At 32.0% G+C, this 17,938-nt stretch overlaps 1 protein-coding gene across 2 annotated transcripts in view; it reads right to left on the minus strand.

Annotated features, from left to right (window-relative positions):
• TMTC3 (transmembrane O-mannosyltransferase targeting cadherins 3) overlaps positions 1–17,938 on the minus strand; it is a 63,901-nt gene that overhangs the window by 31,710 nt on the left and 14,253 nt on the right. For both annotated transcript variants that reach the window (XM_007165920.2, XM_057557608.1), the window contains 6 exons: positions 17,038–17,254; positions 14,507–14,725; positions 13,045–13,144; positions 7,950–8,065; positions 7,316–7,488; positions 1,175–1,427 (listed from right to left, as the gene is read on the minus strand). In XM_007165920.2, the coding sequence (XP_007165982.2) occupies positions 1,175–1,427; positions 7,316–7,488; positions 7,950–8,065; positions 13,045–13,144; positions 14,507–14,725; positions 17,038–17,226 (1,050 nt within the window). In that variant the 5' untranslated portion in view covers positions 17,227–17,254. The remainder of the gene's footprint in view (positions 1–1,174; positions 1,428–7,315; positions 7,489–7,949; positions 8,066–13,044; positions 13,145–14,506; positions 14,726–17,037; positions 17,255–17,938) is intronic.

The raw sequence follows: 17,938 nt of genomic DNA on the forward strand, positions 1-17,938 counted from the left end.
AAATTAAGACCAAATACTCTAAGGCATGCATTATGCGTATGAATTAACTTCTGTACACCTAGAATGGTGCCAGCTAGTTACCATCTCTAAGAAAAATGACAAAATCCCAGTTGACAAAGGCTGCTCTATAACCTCTCCACAGGCCTTCTTCTCCACATCCTGGTTTCAATTACTATCTCTACGGCAATTATCAAGTTTCTCTATGGTAATCAATCAAATTTTTACATGTAGCTCACTCTTTGCCACTGAACTCCAGGCACAAAGTGCTATTCGAAATCTCCATCGTATTGTTTCATAGGTACCTCAAACTCAACAGGTCCAAAAATAACAGTTAATATGATCTTTTTTCAAATCCTATATTCTTTCAAATTTCTCTAGAATGCAAGTTCTCTAGAAATGGGGACCCTGTATTTCCTTTTATTATCATATACTCAGTGCCTAAAATGCTACCTGGTACATAGGCTGAAAATCAAATATTTTTATTGAATGAATAAATGAATCTAGTGGCTGCAGCCAGAAATAATATATTTACAAAGTATTAAAACCACTTTTTGGCATATAGTAAATGCTCAAGAAAAGTTAAAGATTATTTTCTTCCATAATTTAAAGTAAGAGGCAACAGAATTATTAGGAGTAAGATGTGAGGGCAGAGTTAAGAAAATTACAAAGAAACAGATCTCAGAAAACAAGAAAAGACTTTAATCAGAGTTCTCTGAACACAGTAAGAAATACCTCAGGAAGTAATGAAAGTCTTGCTAATGAAAAATAAAGAGCTATGTATTTCTAGTTGCTTATCTTACATGACACTCTTCTGTGTGCCAAGAAAACAAAGAAGTATATAATATGACTCATTTCTTTAAAGAGTGTAAAATCTAGTTGGGTAAAGGTAAGAAATATATTTTAAAAAAATGATGCTAAAAAGAATGCTTCATGATTTCAGAGTTCCCACCAAATTATGGAAATTCATAATCACTCTTTGTTTCATATGCTGAATGTGCAGCATTAGTCAAATTCTGATATATAATTCTAGGATAACCTAAAGTAAGTTCATAAATTAGGATGACATGAACAAAGAAAGACAGTAGTTCTTTAAAGATGCTTTTGATGAATTAAAGGCACTCTTAATTAATAAACTGAATATAATATCACCTGAAAATTTAAGAAACTTTCTTACCATTAAAACAGTCTTGGAGGAATTACCAGGGTACCTGACACCAAATACTCCCAAAGCCCCCAAAAAGCAAAAAAAAATAAATGTGGCAAGATTTCGAATATCTAGAAATGACTCTATAAGTGGTATTGTTCCCATGGTCCAATCGCAGCAGAGCTCTGAAGGATTTAACAAAAGCCAAGCATTCACAGGAAGGAGGTAGTTAAAAGTTAGCTGCCTTGTAGGAGTTGGGCTTACAGCAGCCGGGTTATCAAACCTGTATAAAGAATGAAAAAAAAAGTTATTTAAACTAAAACATTTTTTAAACACAAAGTTAATATATAACAGATATAAATAAAGTACTGAACAATAATAATAAAAGCAATAGTCTACATGCAATCTTGTTAAACCGAAGACAAATATTTTTTATGGATATTTCAGATTCTTGCCAGAGTTCAAACTGTCTAACCTTTACGAAATGCCTAGTTGAGAGGAGTGATATTTATAAAGAACTGTTTGAAGGGCAAGTAGGTTATCTATATTTAGTTTATTATTATGATTCAGACATGCATTCCATAATATTATGACATTCTGCAGAAGTGCTTTCATTAAGTTATGACCTTCTGATTAAAAGTCATAAGAAAAGTTTTATAAGATTCATTGTTGCATGTGTTTATGAATGCTTCTGAGAACACTAACCAATGTTTTCCTACATGAGAGTTTCTTTCACCACTAAATGCTAATAAAACTTATGCTTCCTAGAAAGAATTACTATGTTTTTCTTTTGTCACGAACAGAGAAAACTATATTACCTATGGGCTTTTCCTCTTTGCTTAGACTTCTAGAAAGCTAAAAACCAAATTCCCAGTACAGAGGAGTAACTGTACAGCCCTATGTAACATTTTATTTGTGTTCTACTTAATATAAGCTTATATCTTAGTTTATATAGGCCATGATACATTAAATGTACATTTCATTCAGTCTTATTGTTTGCAAATTATGTCAAATCACTTTTTTTTAAAGTATATTTAAATGAATCATTTCAGATTTTTATTTATTAGGCTATGTTCTAAATTGTATTGGCTATATTAACATATAGTCCTCTAAAAACCCAATTTCTCATTTTAAAATGAATAAGCCAATGAAAAATCAACCTCTACTACTTATTTGACTTGGTCTTCTTAAAAATATCAAATGGTTGAGAAAAAGTACATAGTTTTTGAATGAATAATATTTTATAAACTTTCATATTTGAATATATACATATATGAAAAATACTAAGTCTTGAAAGTCAGGACTTGAATTCTCAAAATAACCAACAGAACTGAATACAAAGCTTTTCCCCTGTAATCCACTTTCAGAGTTCATTTTAAAAAATCAACAGTTTATCTAGGATAGGTGATTTAATAATTGAACTGCAGTCAAAGAGTACATGTCAAAGCAAGTCAAATCATATTACAATCAACCTCACAGGGTAATAGAATAAAATTTATATAACACACACAAATACATACACACACACACATTTTTAAATGCTTATATTCGGAAAATATATATTTATATATAACATACCCCATACAGTCATCCACACACACATATACAAAACAAATACGTTCACACCTATAAACCACATTTACATATTGTAGAACTAGAGATGGAAAACAGTTGATTCAAATTCTCTAAAAGGAATGATAAACAGAACAAAAACACTGAAACTAAGGAGTGAAGAAGGAAATATAAAATATCTATCTACAATTCAATTTATTTCCCATACTATCATGCTTAAATGAGCTGTTTAGTTTAGCATGGCTAGACTCAGAAGTAGAAATTCTGGAAGTTAAAAAGTAATTATTTTTTAAAGAAAAAAAAAGCTGTTAAGAAGGATAATTATTACACAATGGAATACTACTCAGCCATAAAAAAACAATGAAATAATGCCATTTGCAGCAACATGGATAGACCTCGAGATTATCATACTTAGTGAAGTAAGTCAGGCAGAGAAAGACAAATATCACATGGTATCACTTACATGTGGAATCTAAAATAATGATACAAATGAACTTATTTATAAAACAGAAACAGACTCACAGGCATAGAAAACAAATTTATGGTTACCCAAGGGGAAAAGGTGGGAAAGGGATAAATTAGGAGCCTGGGTTTAACAGATACACACTACTATATATATTGATAAAACAGATAAACAAGGTCCTACTGTATAACATAGGGAACTATATTCAATATCTTGTAATAACCTAAAATGGAAAAAAATCTGAAAAAGAATATATATATATATATTTATGTAAAACTGAATTACTTTGCTGTACACCAGAAACTAACACATTGTAAATCAACTATACCTCAATTTAAAAAAAAAAAGGAAAGAGAGAGAGAAAAAAAAGGATAATTATGTGAAAATCACAAAGAATGTGTTGGGCATAAAAGAAATTATCCGAATAAAATTTATTCCAACCAGGGTCAGAAATGAACTATCATGGATAGCAACATGAACAATATTTTGGGGTTTTGTTTAAAAAAAAAGTTCTTGCATAGTTCTTGCATGTAATGTCAGTCACTTAAAACTGAATAGGGAACTAGTCTAAATTTCCTCTTTAACTTTAGATAAGTAAGGTGAAATGGAATAATGCTAATGTTAGAGCAGGGAAAAAACGACATGAAGACTGTTAAAATTCAGTAAAACTTTTGCTTCTAGCCTTAAACAACTAAAAAATAGACAATATACATAAAACTTCTTTTAATATGCTGAGTATCAGGCAAAGAAGGACAATGCCTGATAGGAAAAAAAACAAATGAGGGGAGCCCTACCTGGAGAGATTAGTACCTCGATAGAGTTTTTAGTCTGTGCAGCAAGAGAGAACCTGAGTGGAATCCACTTGGATCCCTGAGTTGAGAAGATAGAGCTGGGAGCCCTAGAAGTCCAGGGGGTTAGAATTAGTGGGCAGAATACCAGAGAGAAGAAAGCTGCTGAGAGAGAACTCAGATCTGTAGAGGATCCAGTTTCCAGTACTAATGAGAACTGATCAGCACACATATGTGGGGAAATACCTAGGGACAGTGTAGTGGGTTGATTCATGTCTCCCCAAAGTTCATGTCTATCAAAAACCTCAGAATGTGACTTTATTTGGAAGTAGGGTCTTTGCCAGTGTAATTACAGTTAAGGTGAGGTCATACTGGATGAAGTTGGGCCCACTATTCAATGACTGAGGCCCTTATACAAAGAAGAGAAAATACAGAGAAACAAACATGGAAGAAGGCCAGGTAAAGATGGAGCAGATTACAGTTATGCAGCGACATGCCCAGGAATGTCAACACCAGAAGCTAGGAAAGAGGCACAGAACAGATTCTTTCCCAGGGCCTTCAGAAGGAACCAACTGTGCCTGACACCTTGATTTTGGCCTCTGGCCTCCAGCACTGTGAGAGAATAAATTCCTGCTGCTTTAAGCCACTCTGTTTCTGGTAATTTGTTAAAAGCATGTCTAAGAAAACTAATAGTTAGGAAAATACCTTCTGAAAGGATTAGATAAACCTTCACAAATATCAAATACAACTGGGAATAGTTCCTCAGCAGCCAAAGTGGAAATCCTCATAATTCAAAGTCTATCGGTAGAGTGGTCAGAAGGGTCTTGTGTCAGCAAGGAAGCAAAATTAGCCCTATCCTAAATGCTGCTGTGGTCTCCCAAAACAAAGCTTAAAAGAAAGACGTGAAGATGAAACATTTTTCAAATAACTTACATGCATCCCAGAACAATGGTCTACAATATAGGAATACATTAAGGTAAAGTTCATATATTGCACCTATTAAACAAACTACCAGGCATGTGAAGAAGTAGAAAAATACAATCCATGAGGAGAAAATACATTGAATCTAAATTGACCAACAAATGACACAAATGATAAAATTAGTAGATAAAGACATTAAAGTACTAGAACATGTAGAAACATGGAATCTCAAACAGAGATGAAAACAATGTCTAAGATGAAAAATAACTAGAAAAAATTAAGGGCAGATTAGACTATGCAGAAAAAAGATTCGTAAACTTGAAGATACAACAAAAGAAACTATCCAAAATGAAAATGGGGAAAACAGCTTTGGAGGGAAGGGGAATAAACAGAGCATCAGTATGACTTCAAGAAGCCTAAAATACATGTAACTGGAGTCCTAGAAGAAGAGTGGAGAGCAAAGTAAAAAGTATTTCAAGAAGTAATTTCCAAAATTTATATAAAGTAAGACCTACAGATTCTAAAAAGCTCAATTAACCTAAGCACAAGAAACAAGAAGATAAAAGAAACATTAACTGAAAGTTTGTACCTTTTGTCCATCTTCACCCAAACTTCCAGTTGTAAGACAAATAAGTCCTGGGGATGTAATGTACAGCATGACGACTGTAGTTAACAAGACTGTATTGTACATTTGAAAGCTGCTAAGAAAGTAGATCTCAGAAGTTCTCATCAAAAGGAAAAAAAAATTTTGTAATTATGTGTGGTGATGGATGTAAACTAAACTTATTATGGTAATCATTTGTCTGTGTGTGTGTGTGTGTGTGTATAAAACCATTATATTGTACACCTAAAATTAATACAATGCTATATGTCAATTATGTCTCAATTAAAAAAATATAAGAGAAACAATGATAAAGAGAAACTATTAAAAGCAGGCATAGAAAAAAAAAGATACTACATGCAGAAGCATAAAGATAAGGATAAGAAGATTTCCCATTTAAAATAACACAAGCCAAAGAATACAGAGCAACGTTTTTATATTACTGAATGAAAAACAGTCAATGTAGAATTCTACACTCAGGGGAAATATTCTTCAAAAATGAAGGTAAAATAAAGATTTTTTAATATACAAAAGCTTAAAGAATTCATCACCAGCAGTCCTACATGTCAAGAAATGTCAAAGGAAGTCCTTCAGTCACAAGGAAAAATGGTGCCAGATGAAAATCTTGATCTAACAAAGAAATGAAGAACACTAGAAATGGTAACTCTATGGGGTAACATAAAAGAATTTTTAAATTTAAATCTCTTCCAAAGATAATTGTTGAAAGCAAAAGTTAACAATGTATTGTCAGATTTACAATGTATACTCAATAAAAATGTATGCAAATAGCACAAAGGCTAAGTTCTTATTTATAATAAGTTTATATATTTATATAAAAACTTATTTATTGTATATATGATATTTGTACTATATATGCTGACATTTATACTATATACACTTGCAATTATAATATGCCTTTAAGAAAAACTGTGATAAGCAAAGGACATAAACAAAAAACCCTAAAGCAATCACTTAAAATACACAGCAAAGATATACAGCTAATAAGCCAACAAGGAGCTAAGAACGGAGTATTACAATATACTCAATTCAAAAGAAGAGAGAGAGAAAAAAAGGGAACAAAGAACAGACAAGACAGAGAGAAAACGATTAGCAAGATGGTAGATTTACAACAATCAACAGTTGAACCCCCCATTTAAAAGACAGATTATCTGACCAAACAAAAAAGGAAGACCCAACTATATGCAGCCTACAAGAAATCTACTTTAAATAATAAAGATATAGATAGATTTAAAAAGTAAAAGATAAACCATGTAACACTAACAAAAGATAGCTGGAGTGGTTACATTAATATAAGGCAAAATGAATGTCTCAGTAAAGACTACTACTGCAGATGAAGCTCATTTAATAATGATAAAGGGATCAATTCATCAAGAGGACATCACAATCCTAAACACTGATATACTTTATAATAGAGCTTTAAAGTACATGAAGCAAAAACTGATAGAACTGCAAGGCAAAATAGATCAATCTACAGCTATAGTCAGCGATTTCAACATCCTTCTCTCAATAATTAATAAAACAAGTAGACAAAACTCACTAAGGATACAGAAGACTTAACACTTAACCAATTTTGGGGGGTCATTATCTTGACTGTGATGTTTTCATGAGTGTACACGTATGTCAAAACCTATTAATTTGTACATTTTATATATATACAGGTTTTAAAAAAGTATTAATTATACCTCAATAAAGCTGTTAAAAAACCTCAATGTAAATCAAAGACTTTCTGGAACATTTACAATCACTTAAAATGCAAAGTTTAAAAAAAAAAGATGGAAGAAAACAAAAGAACCAGAATATCATACCTGGTGAATACTGGAAGTTGGGATTGAATAACCTGGACTCTAATCACAACAAGTAATAGTGTACTGAACATCAAAGCAATGAGTTTTATTAGTGTCTGCAGCATAGAAAATGGAATACTACCCTTTCCGCGAAGAAACTGTCCAGCAGTAGTACATAATAATGGCAAAGTATACTAGAAAAGGAAAAAAATGTTTAAGTAACAAATAGCAATTTACTGTAATTTTTCAACAATTATCATACTTTCTAAATGCAAGATTAAATAAAAATTGACCATAATTATAAAATCAACATGGAGCAAATGGTGGAGCTGATAATGAATAAAACTGAGCCCAATAATCTTATCCAATAATTAATTATACTGTACAGTATTACTGTGTGCTTTCCCAAGTTGCTTAATGGGTTCATTATTGAAACTTAAAAAGCTGTTCTTAAAAAACTGAAGGTATAATATAAAATGTTAAGTAATTTTCAGTGGGTATGAAGGCAAAACATGCTTGTTTCTTGCAAATTTTTAGTAATCATAATTGGTAAACAGACCAATTTATATAATAATACATTTAGAAAATAAGTTTATTATAATCTGATTCAAATAGGATAAAAGACAGCAACAAGGAAATTTAGATTTCTCCTTACCCCCTGGGCAATAAATACTTCATACACACAGCAAATTCCCACAACTGTTATTCCCTGCTCTTTACACAGTGTTGCAACAGCCACTAAAAACACTGTCAACGCGATAGGAGTCCACACTGCAATTTAAGAACAGAAAAATATAAAACCACACAAAACAATTTTATAATATCATAAAAGGATATTTTAAGTTAGACAACTATTAGACATTACTGAAAAAGTTTACTTGTGATTCTATATTCACCTTTGTTATTTTCCACTGACATACCTCATATTTTAAAACATATTTAAATGCTGTAATTTTTGCTTTATTTATTTAAAAAATCAAGATATATAATTTGAACTAAAAAATTTTTGTGGACAGGAAAATTATCTAACCAAATGCTAACATTTAAAAACAAAGGTAGAGTGTCCAATCTGAAGAGAAACTTACAGGGTTGAGTGTGTAATTAATGAACTATCAATTTGAAATGAAGATAAATACCTGAAATTATCATAGAGGTACCTATATACTTTATTATATCTGTGAGTAATTAAAAAAAACTTGGAAGTGAAAACTACTGGGCAAACTACAGTACCATTCTTACTAAAAAAAGACTACAAAAACTAAAACATGTTAGCAATAAGCATTTAAATCAATACTATTCTTTAAAAAATTTGTAACAGAATATTCACAAGTTCTATTTAAGTGGAAAACCTACTTCATCAATTTTAAGTAAATGTCTACTACTTAGTAGTAATTTGATTAAAGAACCATGAATTGTGAGAGTAAATCTGGATCTTCTACTAACTTGCTCTGTGATTTTGGGCAACTTTTCTGAGCTTTAGTTTTCTTATTGGAAAATATGATTTCTAATTCTTTTCCAGTTTATGAAATATATGGTACTTTGATTGTGTGACCTCAGTTTTTATTAACGACATTAATCAAAGTAAACTCAAATAACTGACTTAAATCCAGGTATAAATAAGAACAGAATTCATGAATCTAATACATTTTTCTTTTATCACTGGGCTTAACATAGAAACATCTGTTTTTGAAATCATTTTCAATTTTAAAATACTCTATAGACTAACATTACCGAAAGGAAAAACAACTAAAAAAAAAAATGAGAACACTATTGGAAATACTAAGTATTGATATAATAGTATTCCTTCCTCAAAAAAGTATCTCATATTCTAGTTAGGCCTAAACCATCAATATTAATGTAACAGATTATATCAAGGGTTGAACTATCCTGCTAAAGTCACCAAGAAATTCACAGAGCAAAGAAATTAGTAGATGATTATTTACAAAACAAGTTGAACCTAAGTTGGACCTTGAAGGATATACAGGACATGAAAGAATTGGGAAAGGGGTATGTACGAATAAAGGAATAGAGGAGGGAATAAGCTTGGCAAATGAATGATACAGATGATACAAAATGGTATGCCTGAATGGGTATGCACACATTAAAAACTAGTAGGAAACAATGGCCTTGAAAATAGGTATATTAAACAGTTTATATAACCAGTTTAGCATATTTCATTGCATTTCAATCACCTTATGGGATATGAGGGCAGGTGCAATCGTACTCATTTTTAAGATGAGGAAAGAATTTTGGAGGTTTAAAAAGAGTCATGCACAATAAGGAGACCATGACTTTAACTTGGTTCTTCTGATACTAAATTCAGAGCTTCTCACTAATTTGTATTTTCACTCCAAGGAAGAGAAATCAAACAGATGCTTTCCAAGATGCTGGATTCAATCTAAGCAACTAATAGTTCTAATAAAGGCAAACGTTTTGCTGAAACCAGTCACTTCAGTTCTTTGGTGACTAAATTACTTTATGAACATATACACTTTGATTTTTATAATCAGGTCTCTGTGGCTAAAGTTACCATGTGTGATTTTGTCCAAAACAAGTACCCCTGCTAAATAAGTTGACGCTGAAAAAAAAAATACATGTATAAGTGTAGAATCAATTTCAATCATCAAAATCTATTCCAATTTCAAAATATAGGTTTCCAAGCTGACTCTACATGTGTAAAGATACATACCTTCAGTAATCATGTATTTAAATAGTTATTTTAATTATTTACTGCATTTGTAGGGGAGAGAGATAACAATAAATAAATATGTTTTGTCAAATGGTGACCTCAGTATTATAGAGAAAAACAGAAAGTTAAGGGAAATAAAACGGAGGGGGGAAGATGAGTGGTGCTACTGATAACATTTGAGCAGAAACCTAAAGTAATGAAAAATCAAGTGCAAAGGGCCTAAGATGAATGATGCTTGTGAAAAGGGTATGGGACACGAATAACCCAGAATTTAAAGTAATTAAATAATTACAAATTGAAAATCTTTGCATAGGACAAATACCTTAGATAGAATGGAGAATACAAAGATGATGACAAAACTGTTTGTGGTCTCAAGAGTGAAATAATGTAATGTGGCATACAAAATATCATAGGGGAAAAGAGGACAGAGAAAGGTCCCGAGCAAGTTTCAGTATGTTTTCAATTAGAATTTAAAATATATTACATTCATTCACCTAATCATTTCCTAAACAAATATATACTGAACACCCACTGTACACCAGGAACCATTCTAGGAAATGGAGATAAGAAAGTGAGAGAAAGTTACCTACTCTAATGAAGGTTATATTCTATTGTAAGAGATCAATGGGTTAAAAAAAATTATGTATTTTTAGATTAAAAATGAGTCTTATGAGAAATGTAGGTTAAAGGGATAGAAAGTAACATGATTTGGTTTTTGTTTTGGTCAAGTGGTAAACTAGCATGACCTGTTGACCTGTTAGCCCCTTTCCCCAAAATCAAGCCTAGAAAGATTAAGTGAGAGGAAAATATGGCTTCTAAGATATTAAAAACAAAAAAAGAGAGAGAAATTCCTGGGCATTGAAGGTTATCTTAAACATGTATGCTTGCATGGGTGTTACGAGGGACTACATCTAAAGCAGAAGAGTGAGAAAATTTTTTTAAAACTTTTTTCCTAGCCAATCCTGACTGCCCTGGGTAAATCATTATTTGCGCCTTTACTGTAGAAATCTGCAGCTCCCGTAGGTTGTGGGTGTTCCAGGGATTAAATGAGAATACTTCAGAAGCCCTACTGGGATAAGGAGTAAGATTTTTTTTAAAGGTACAAAATGACCAACCACTCTTCAGCAGTCTCTTCCACCCACAGACCTTCCAACTAAATGCAGGGGGGTGGAAGACTGGCCTGTTCTTAATTCTGATTCTCTTTAAGAGACTAGAGCAGGTGGTTGGTAGAATGGCAACAATAGTGATCAACAGTGGCCCTGGGGAACCTGGAGATCTCCACCCTGGATTTTAATGAGTCACCAGATGGACAGAGTGGTGCTGGTCTTTCTCTTTATTATACACAGTGGTTGATAACTTTCAGAGAACATGTGGCCTGAGCTCATAAGCCAAAATAAGTAGATACCTGAAGGGTACCACAGTTATAAAAGAGAGAGCACAAACGTAACAACAACGTACATGACTAATTAAGAATTAATCGAAAAGACTAAGAATTTAAAATAAGTAATTCTAAAGGAAATAAGGAAAGATATTGGAGTTATGAAGAGTAAGAAATCATTAAAAAGGACCAAGTAAAATTATTAAGGATCAAAAATATAATAAAATGAAAGGCTATTTTAGTTAGAATGAAGAAGTTCTCTAAGAGGGAGACCGTTGAGCTGAGGCCTGATGATGTAAAGAATATAAATGAAACAACTATGTGAAGCTCTAAAGGAAGAAAATTCAAGAAAGAGGGTACAGCAAGTATAAAGGCCAGTGCTTCACCTGTTTAAGAGTAGCAAGAAGGTCTGCTTGGCTATGGTGAAGTGACTAGGGCAAAACTGCAGGAGACATGTTTAGAGAGATAGGCTGGAACCTGATCATGGTCTTGAAGTTCACAGTATTTTCTAAGTTTATCATTCATGTTTTGCTTAGGATGGTATTTAAAGACGATATTAGTTTGCAATTCTATATTAGCTACTGAACTACCTCTCACTGCATTACAGGCAACAGGGAAAATAGGGACACTGCTTCCTATGAGCCAGGTACTGCTTTAAATCCCTTAACATGCTTAACTCAACTAATCCTTCTCAACAGGTAGGGACTATTATTATCTACATTTTATAAAGAAACTAAAGCACAGAGAGGTTATGTAATCTGACCAACATAGTAAATGGAGCTACTAAATGGTGGACCTAAAATGTGAAACCAGACTCCAGAGTCCATGCTTTTAACCACTATGTTATACTGAACTCAAAACTGTTTTAAGAAGGCATTGTGCATAGCAGCAAGAGGGAAACCTACTCATATTACAAATCTAAGAAGCTGTTTAGCTAAATTGCTTATCTCTTGAAACTTTGTTTTCATACATACAAAATTAAGCTCCTTATCATCAGTGCCTTGGGTTTATAGTGAGAAAATTCTCCAAGAACATAGAAAAAAAACTCAGCATTAAATTTTAAGATTAATCAAGTACAGGTTAAGGTCATAATGCGCTTCACATTATGTGCCCTTTCATGCCCATTGGGCCCACACTCTTAAAAAATCATTTTTATTGCCTGGAATTTGTTTTCTGACATCATTAGGGCTAATGGGTTAATGTATACAAAGCATTTTCCAGGGTAGGCTACATGGAGGGGACTCAATAAATAGCTGAACTATGATCAACACATAATAAAAGTTATACTCTAACAGGCTTTTAACTTTGCCTAAACAATACAATTCATAGCCTTCACATGTGTTATTTATAGAAAGACAACTGAAGTATTGGTACTTTAATCATTTACAGGTAACAGCAAATGGAACTAAGAATGATCCTAAAACTCTTATATTTTGGGAAATTTTAAAAAATTAGATCAAATAGAATCTGTTAGTCATGATAAAATATAAACTACAAACAGTAATTTTTAATATTGACAATGTCACATACTTTTCTTATGTCCATAGATGCTAAAGTACAATAGCATGATATATAAAGATAAATACCAAAAATGGCACGTTTTATAAGAACCACTTGAAGTAAACAGAAATTACTTGATCGAGTTTTATAGCTAAAGTAAAAAGTTAAATGTTAGACATTTACCTATGGAATTATCTGGTCCTTTTGATTTGGTAAATGACAAAAATGCAGCTAGAAAAAAGATAGATGACAAAAGTTCTGCTCTTCCTACAACACCTGTTACCTAGAAAGGGAAGGAGAGGGGTTCATATTAATGAAAAGCATCTTGAAAATTTAACTATAATATAATTGCAACAGCAGTTTAATTAGAAATTAAACTGCCATAACTTTTCAAGTGCACATTTCTGTTTTTTTAAGCATTCTTTGAGTGCCCTCATGTGGTGAATTTGTATGTCTTCCATAAAAGTAAATTTATCAGTGACTGTAACAGTTCTTTTATTATTCTGAAGTAATTATAGACTCAGAGGAAGTCGCAAAAATAGTACAGAGAAGTCCTATTTACCCTTTACCCAGCTTCCTCTAATGGTAACATCTTACACAATTATAGTACACTATCTAGATGTAGTTCTTACATGTTTTCTTAAAATACAAGTGTTCTTAAAATACAAAAATATAATAAACTCAATACATTATAGCTCACAAATAAACCTGCAAACTAAAATTTTAAAAGACAATAAACTTTAAAACATCCTTTTAAATTCAAAAAATTTAAATATAAAGCCCCAAAATCCCTTTAAAGTATTCTGAACTCACTATAAAACTTAAACAACCTATTATTTTTGTAGATGTATAGAAAAATGTTCAGCTAGACACCAAAAGTTTCAAGATACTGGGAGAGACACACAACTCCCCTCCAACACACACACACACACACACACACACACACACACCACACTCACACACATATACAGACACAGACACACACACCCCGGCAGAGTTTAAGCATACAGACTATTGTTTAAAATTGAAAGCCTGTAACAAAGCAACTGAATAGAGTCCTCTTTGCTCTGCTGAGAGGCAATTTTGGAGTCTCAAGATTACCAAGAAAAATACAGTTATAGTTTGTGAATGTGCTGGTGATGAGCATATTGGCAATAGTAGAGACAGCTCACAATTTTTAAACACATGGCAATAGACAATAAGAAATTACTGAGCATCATCATTTGTTAGGATATCTGTCCATGTTTGCATGTATTTTGATAAATTTTCATCCCTTACGTAAGTTTCTCTTATTATTTTCTGTCCTTTGAAACAAAAAAAATGCCAAGTTGACAAATATTTCAAATCTTTATTCATAAAAAACTTAGCAAAGAAAGTTACTGTATTCATTTATATTTTACATCACTAAAGTTGAGTGATTACATCTTATGTTCTTGAATAAATGTTTGTTTCAAAATTTGTTTTAAAAAATTTACATAGTAGCAAAGTTAGACTCTACACTAGTAAGTTAAGACACTGTACCAATAGGAGTCTTCAAATACTTGGATTAAAGTCATGGTTAATTTTTTTTTTTCCTTAAAAATATATACCATTATAGACATGTGGAGGAATAATGCAAAAAACATCAATTTATAGTTTTACTTACTGCTTCTGTGTGTATTGGGTGCACTGCAAAAAGTAAAGAAGCAATCACACTACTCCGGTTATCCAGAAAGAGTTTGCAGACTTTAAGAAATATCACACTAACCACAGCATGAAAAATCATATTTAGGAGATGATATGACATAGGTTTCAGTTCACTAAACCAATAATTTAAGCGAAATGTCAATACTGTTAAGGGACGGTAAGACTTGTGGCTTCTCTCCTAAAAGGAAAAAACAACCATCAATCATTGATTATTAAAGTATCTTGGTCCTTCTGGGTACATAAACTAGTCACTGCTTTTACTACATTTGGCTGAGAAATAACAGTAAAATAATGAAATGCCCCAAGAATAATACAAACATAAAAGATAGCTTTATGTGGTTTTTTGGTGTGTTTTCCTATTTCCTTTGTACAAAAACAAGGCAATTTCATCTCTGATAGTACAGTAGTCCAAGAATTAACAGTAAAAGAAGACCTAACTACTAATTCCTCTTCAATACACAGATTTTAAAAAGTAGGACAATAGTGATATTAATCAAGTTGTAGCACAGGATTTCTCTCCAAAGCCTGCTACCCAAACTATTACCAATATAAGCATTCATGTAACTGCTGGCTAGGTCTTCAAAAGAAAACATAAGAACAGAATGCTTACCCAGTGCAGTTTAAACAATGATGACTCATAAAGGTACCATCTAGTTGTCTTTTGAAAAAATACCTCCATAATGTATAAAACTGAATATATTAAACCAAACATACTACATAGAGAGTAATACAAGAGCAAAAACTTTCTTAGAGAATAGATACCTTTGTTATTGTAGTCTCTATTAGCAATAAATCAAATTCTATGTGAGGTACTGAATTTCTTTATAAACTAAAAGTTACATTTAACAGGAAATATTTTTACTCTAAGACAAAATCAAACCAGATTTAGGAATAAAACACACAAGTTAAAAAGATATAAAATATTATCCTATTTATTTTTTGTAATTTTTTATAAAGGCATCCACACTCACCTTCTTTGCTCTCCTACCTCTTAGCATATTTTGCTGTAACTCTGGTATACAGCTATAGACTTAAGCCGGCTCATCCCCAATAGGGAACATTAGGAAGCACAAGAAACAAACATTTCCCATTTTGAAATTAAAAGCATTTTAATATCTCTGTCTGTATTGACTATACACAACATGAGTGCTATCTACCTAGAATGCATTTTCCTGCTTGGCTAATTCCTGTACATCCTTCGAATTTCACCTCAAGCATACAAAACTGTTTTTAAAGGCAATGTATTGAACTGAAATGACTTGTAACAGAAAGCAGAAAAATGTTGTAGAAACCTTTTGGTTTCAAACCTTTTAGGTCAAAATCTAATGACATGATTAAAATCAAAATAGATATTAGCATAAATTGGGGGAATGGACACATATTTCTAAGAGTCTCTGGGGATAAAGGGTATGGGCAGAGGGGAATAAATTATCTAGAAAATAATATATGTTATAATAGGACCATATTTTCCCCTTGTTATCAAAAGACTTATTTCTTCTAAAGGCTAGAATTGGGCGAGAATAGGAAAGGTTGCAGAAAAATAAATAACCTGCTTATTTAATAAGAAAAAATAATTGTTTGTGACTAGAGGAATGAAAGATTCCATACCCCTCCTTGAGAAGCTTCCAGATTTGGAGAAGGCGGAAAGGGGCCAAGAATGACAAATGACAAAAAGTGTTACATGTTATGTTTCAACAACTATGTGCTACGTACTACAGACAGATTAATTAATTAATCCTCAAGGTATTATTCTTTTATAGATCAGGAAAATGCCTCAGTCATCTAAAAGCTGTGTTCACACCTATTTCACACAGGTTTTTCATGATAGAACTAAAATTAGAATCTAATCTATATGATCCCAAGCTAACAAAGATTTAATCCCAAACAGTTTAACACTGACTTTCAAAATAAAGTTACTGGCAAAGTAAAAATATCTCCATAAACATGAACTAAACTTTTGGGTTCTCAATATAAAATCAAATTCAGTATTAGGTAGGAGATATGGCACAAATTATAATTTTTAATAAATCATTTCTTTCTGTAGAAAAATAGGCAATATGTATACTTAGCATTTTTACCCTTAAAGTCTAATCTATTTATATTGAAGTTACATATATTTTTAAATGGTTAAATACCACAAGCAGTCATCTGTTCTGCCTGACTCATAAGAGAGAAAAAAGAGAAATAAAGTCAGATTTGTGTTACGCCTACTGTTCTAACACATTTGGTTTTTACACACATATATTATTTTTAGAGAGATTAAGCCAAGGTATAAAACCAAGGAAAGAATCAAGTACTATAAAAAATATGATCACATTTTCAACTTCCTATGTAATTTATTACAAACATGTTATGTCTTGTATAAAATTTTTGAGGAAAATAATCCATAATTACTATGATGATGGCAATGCAATGTTGATAAAAAATTAGGAGTACTAAACTACCAGAATAATTTAAAATCTGAGATACATATAAGTAATATATACTTACTTCAGACATAGGGGTTCCCCAGAAATCATTCTGAAATAAAGTTTTTAAAGGTGTAGATGGATGCACGTCTTTATTATCCAGTATTGCTGACACATCATCAAAAACAAAACCACAAAAGAGGCTGTTCCAATAGCAAGCAGCAACTACGCCTATTATTAAGGTTACTTCTTTGAGGTTAATATCAGCCATCTTTTCCACAAGCACCTGTGGACAAAATCTGGGGGGGAAAATCATGAAGATAAAATGAAATAAGCAACATTTTTTTCTCCGATAAGTACAGTTTTAATAGAAGAATAAGTAAAATAAAGATAGAATGCTAATTCTCACAGAGAATTAATTCTTTAAGTCTCAGTTCAAATGCCATCCACTTAAGGAGTCTTAGCTGACCACCTCTCCATATTCCTAACCTAAGACAGAATTAATTGCTCTTTCATATATGTTTTCATACCTCTAATACAGCCTTTTATCACATCACTCAATCTTTAAACCTCTCTTTAGCTAACTAGATAGTGAACTCCTTATCAACTGTCACAGGTCAGGTCACCTGGGAAACAAATACATATAAGATATGTATAAAAAAAATACATATAAGATATCTAAAAAAAAACCTGACATGATGTGCTCCAGCAGTATCTAAATGAATCCTTGTGGGAAAACAAATACATACGTAAAAAGACACTGATCATGGGTTTTCTGAAATGTAGATAAAGCTGTTTTAGTACCTTATGAATATAAAGATCAACTATTACCTAAATCAGGAGTCCAAACTTGTAGCCTGAAGCCCTGTTCAGCTTGATCAAAAGCCTTTTAAAAATATTTGTCTTACATGCCTTTATGCTAACTGTATACTAGCCAGTTTAACTACTGTTCCTTTATCTTTTACTCGGATTGAGTTATTTGA

This window comes from Balaenoptera acutorostrata, chromosome 11 (genome assembly GCF_949987535.1).
Source record: "Balaenoptera acutorostrata chromosome 11, mBalAcu1.1, whole genome shotgun sequence".
Classification (NCBI taxonomy): domain Eukaryota; kingdom Metazoa; phylum Chordata; class Mammalia; order Artiodactyla; family Balaenopteridae; genus Balaenoptera; species Balaenoptera acutorostrata.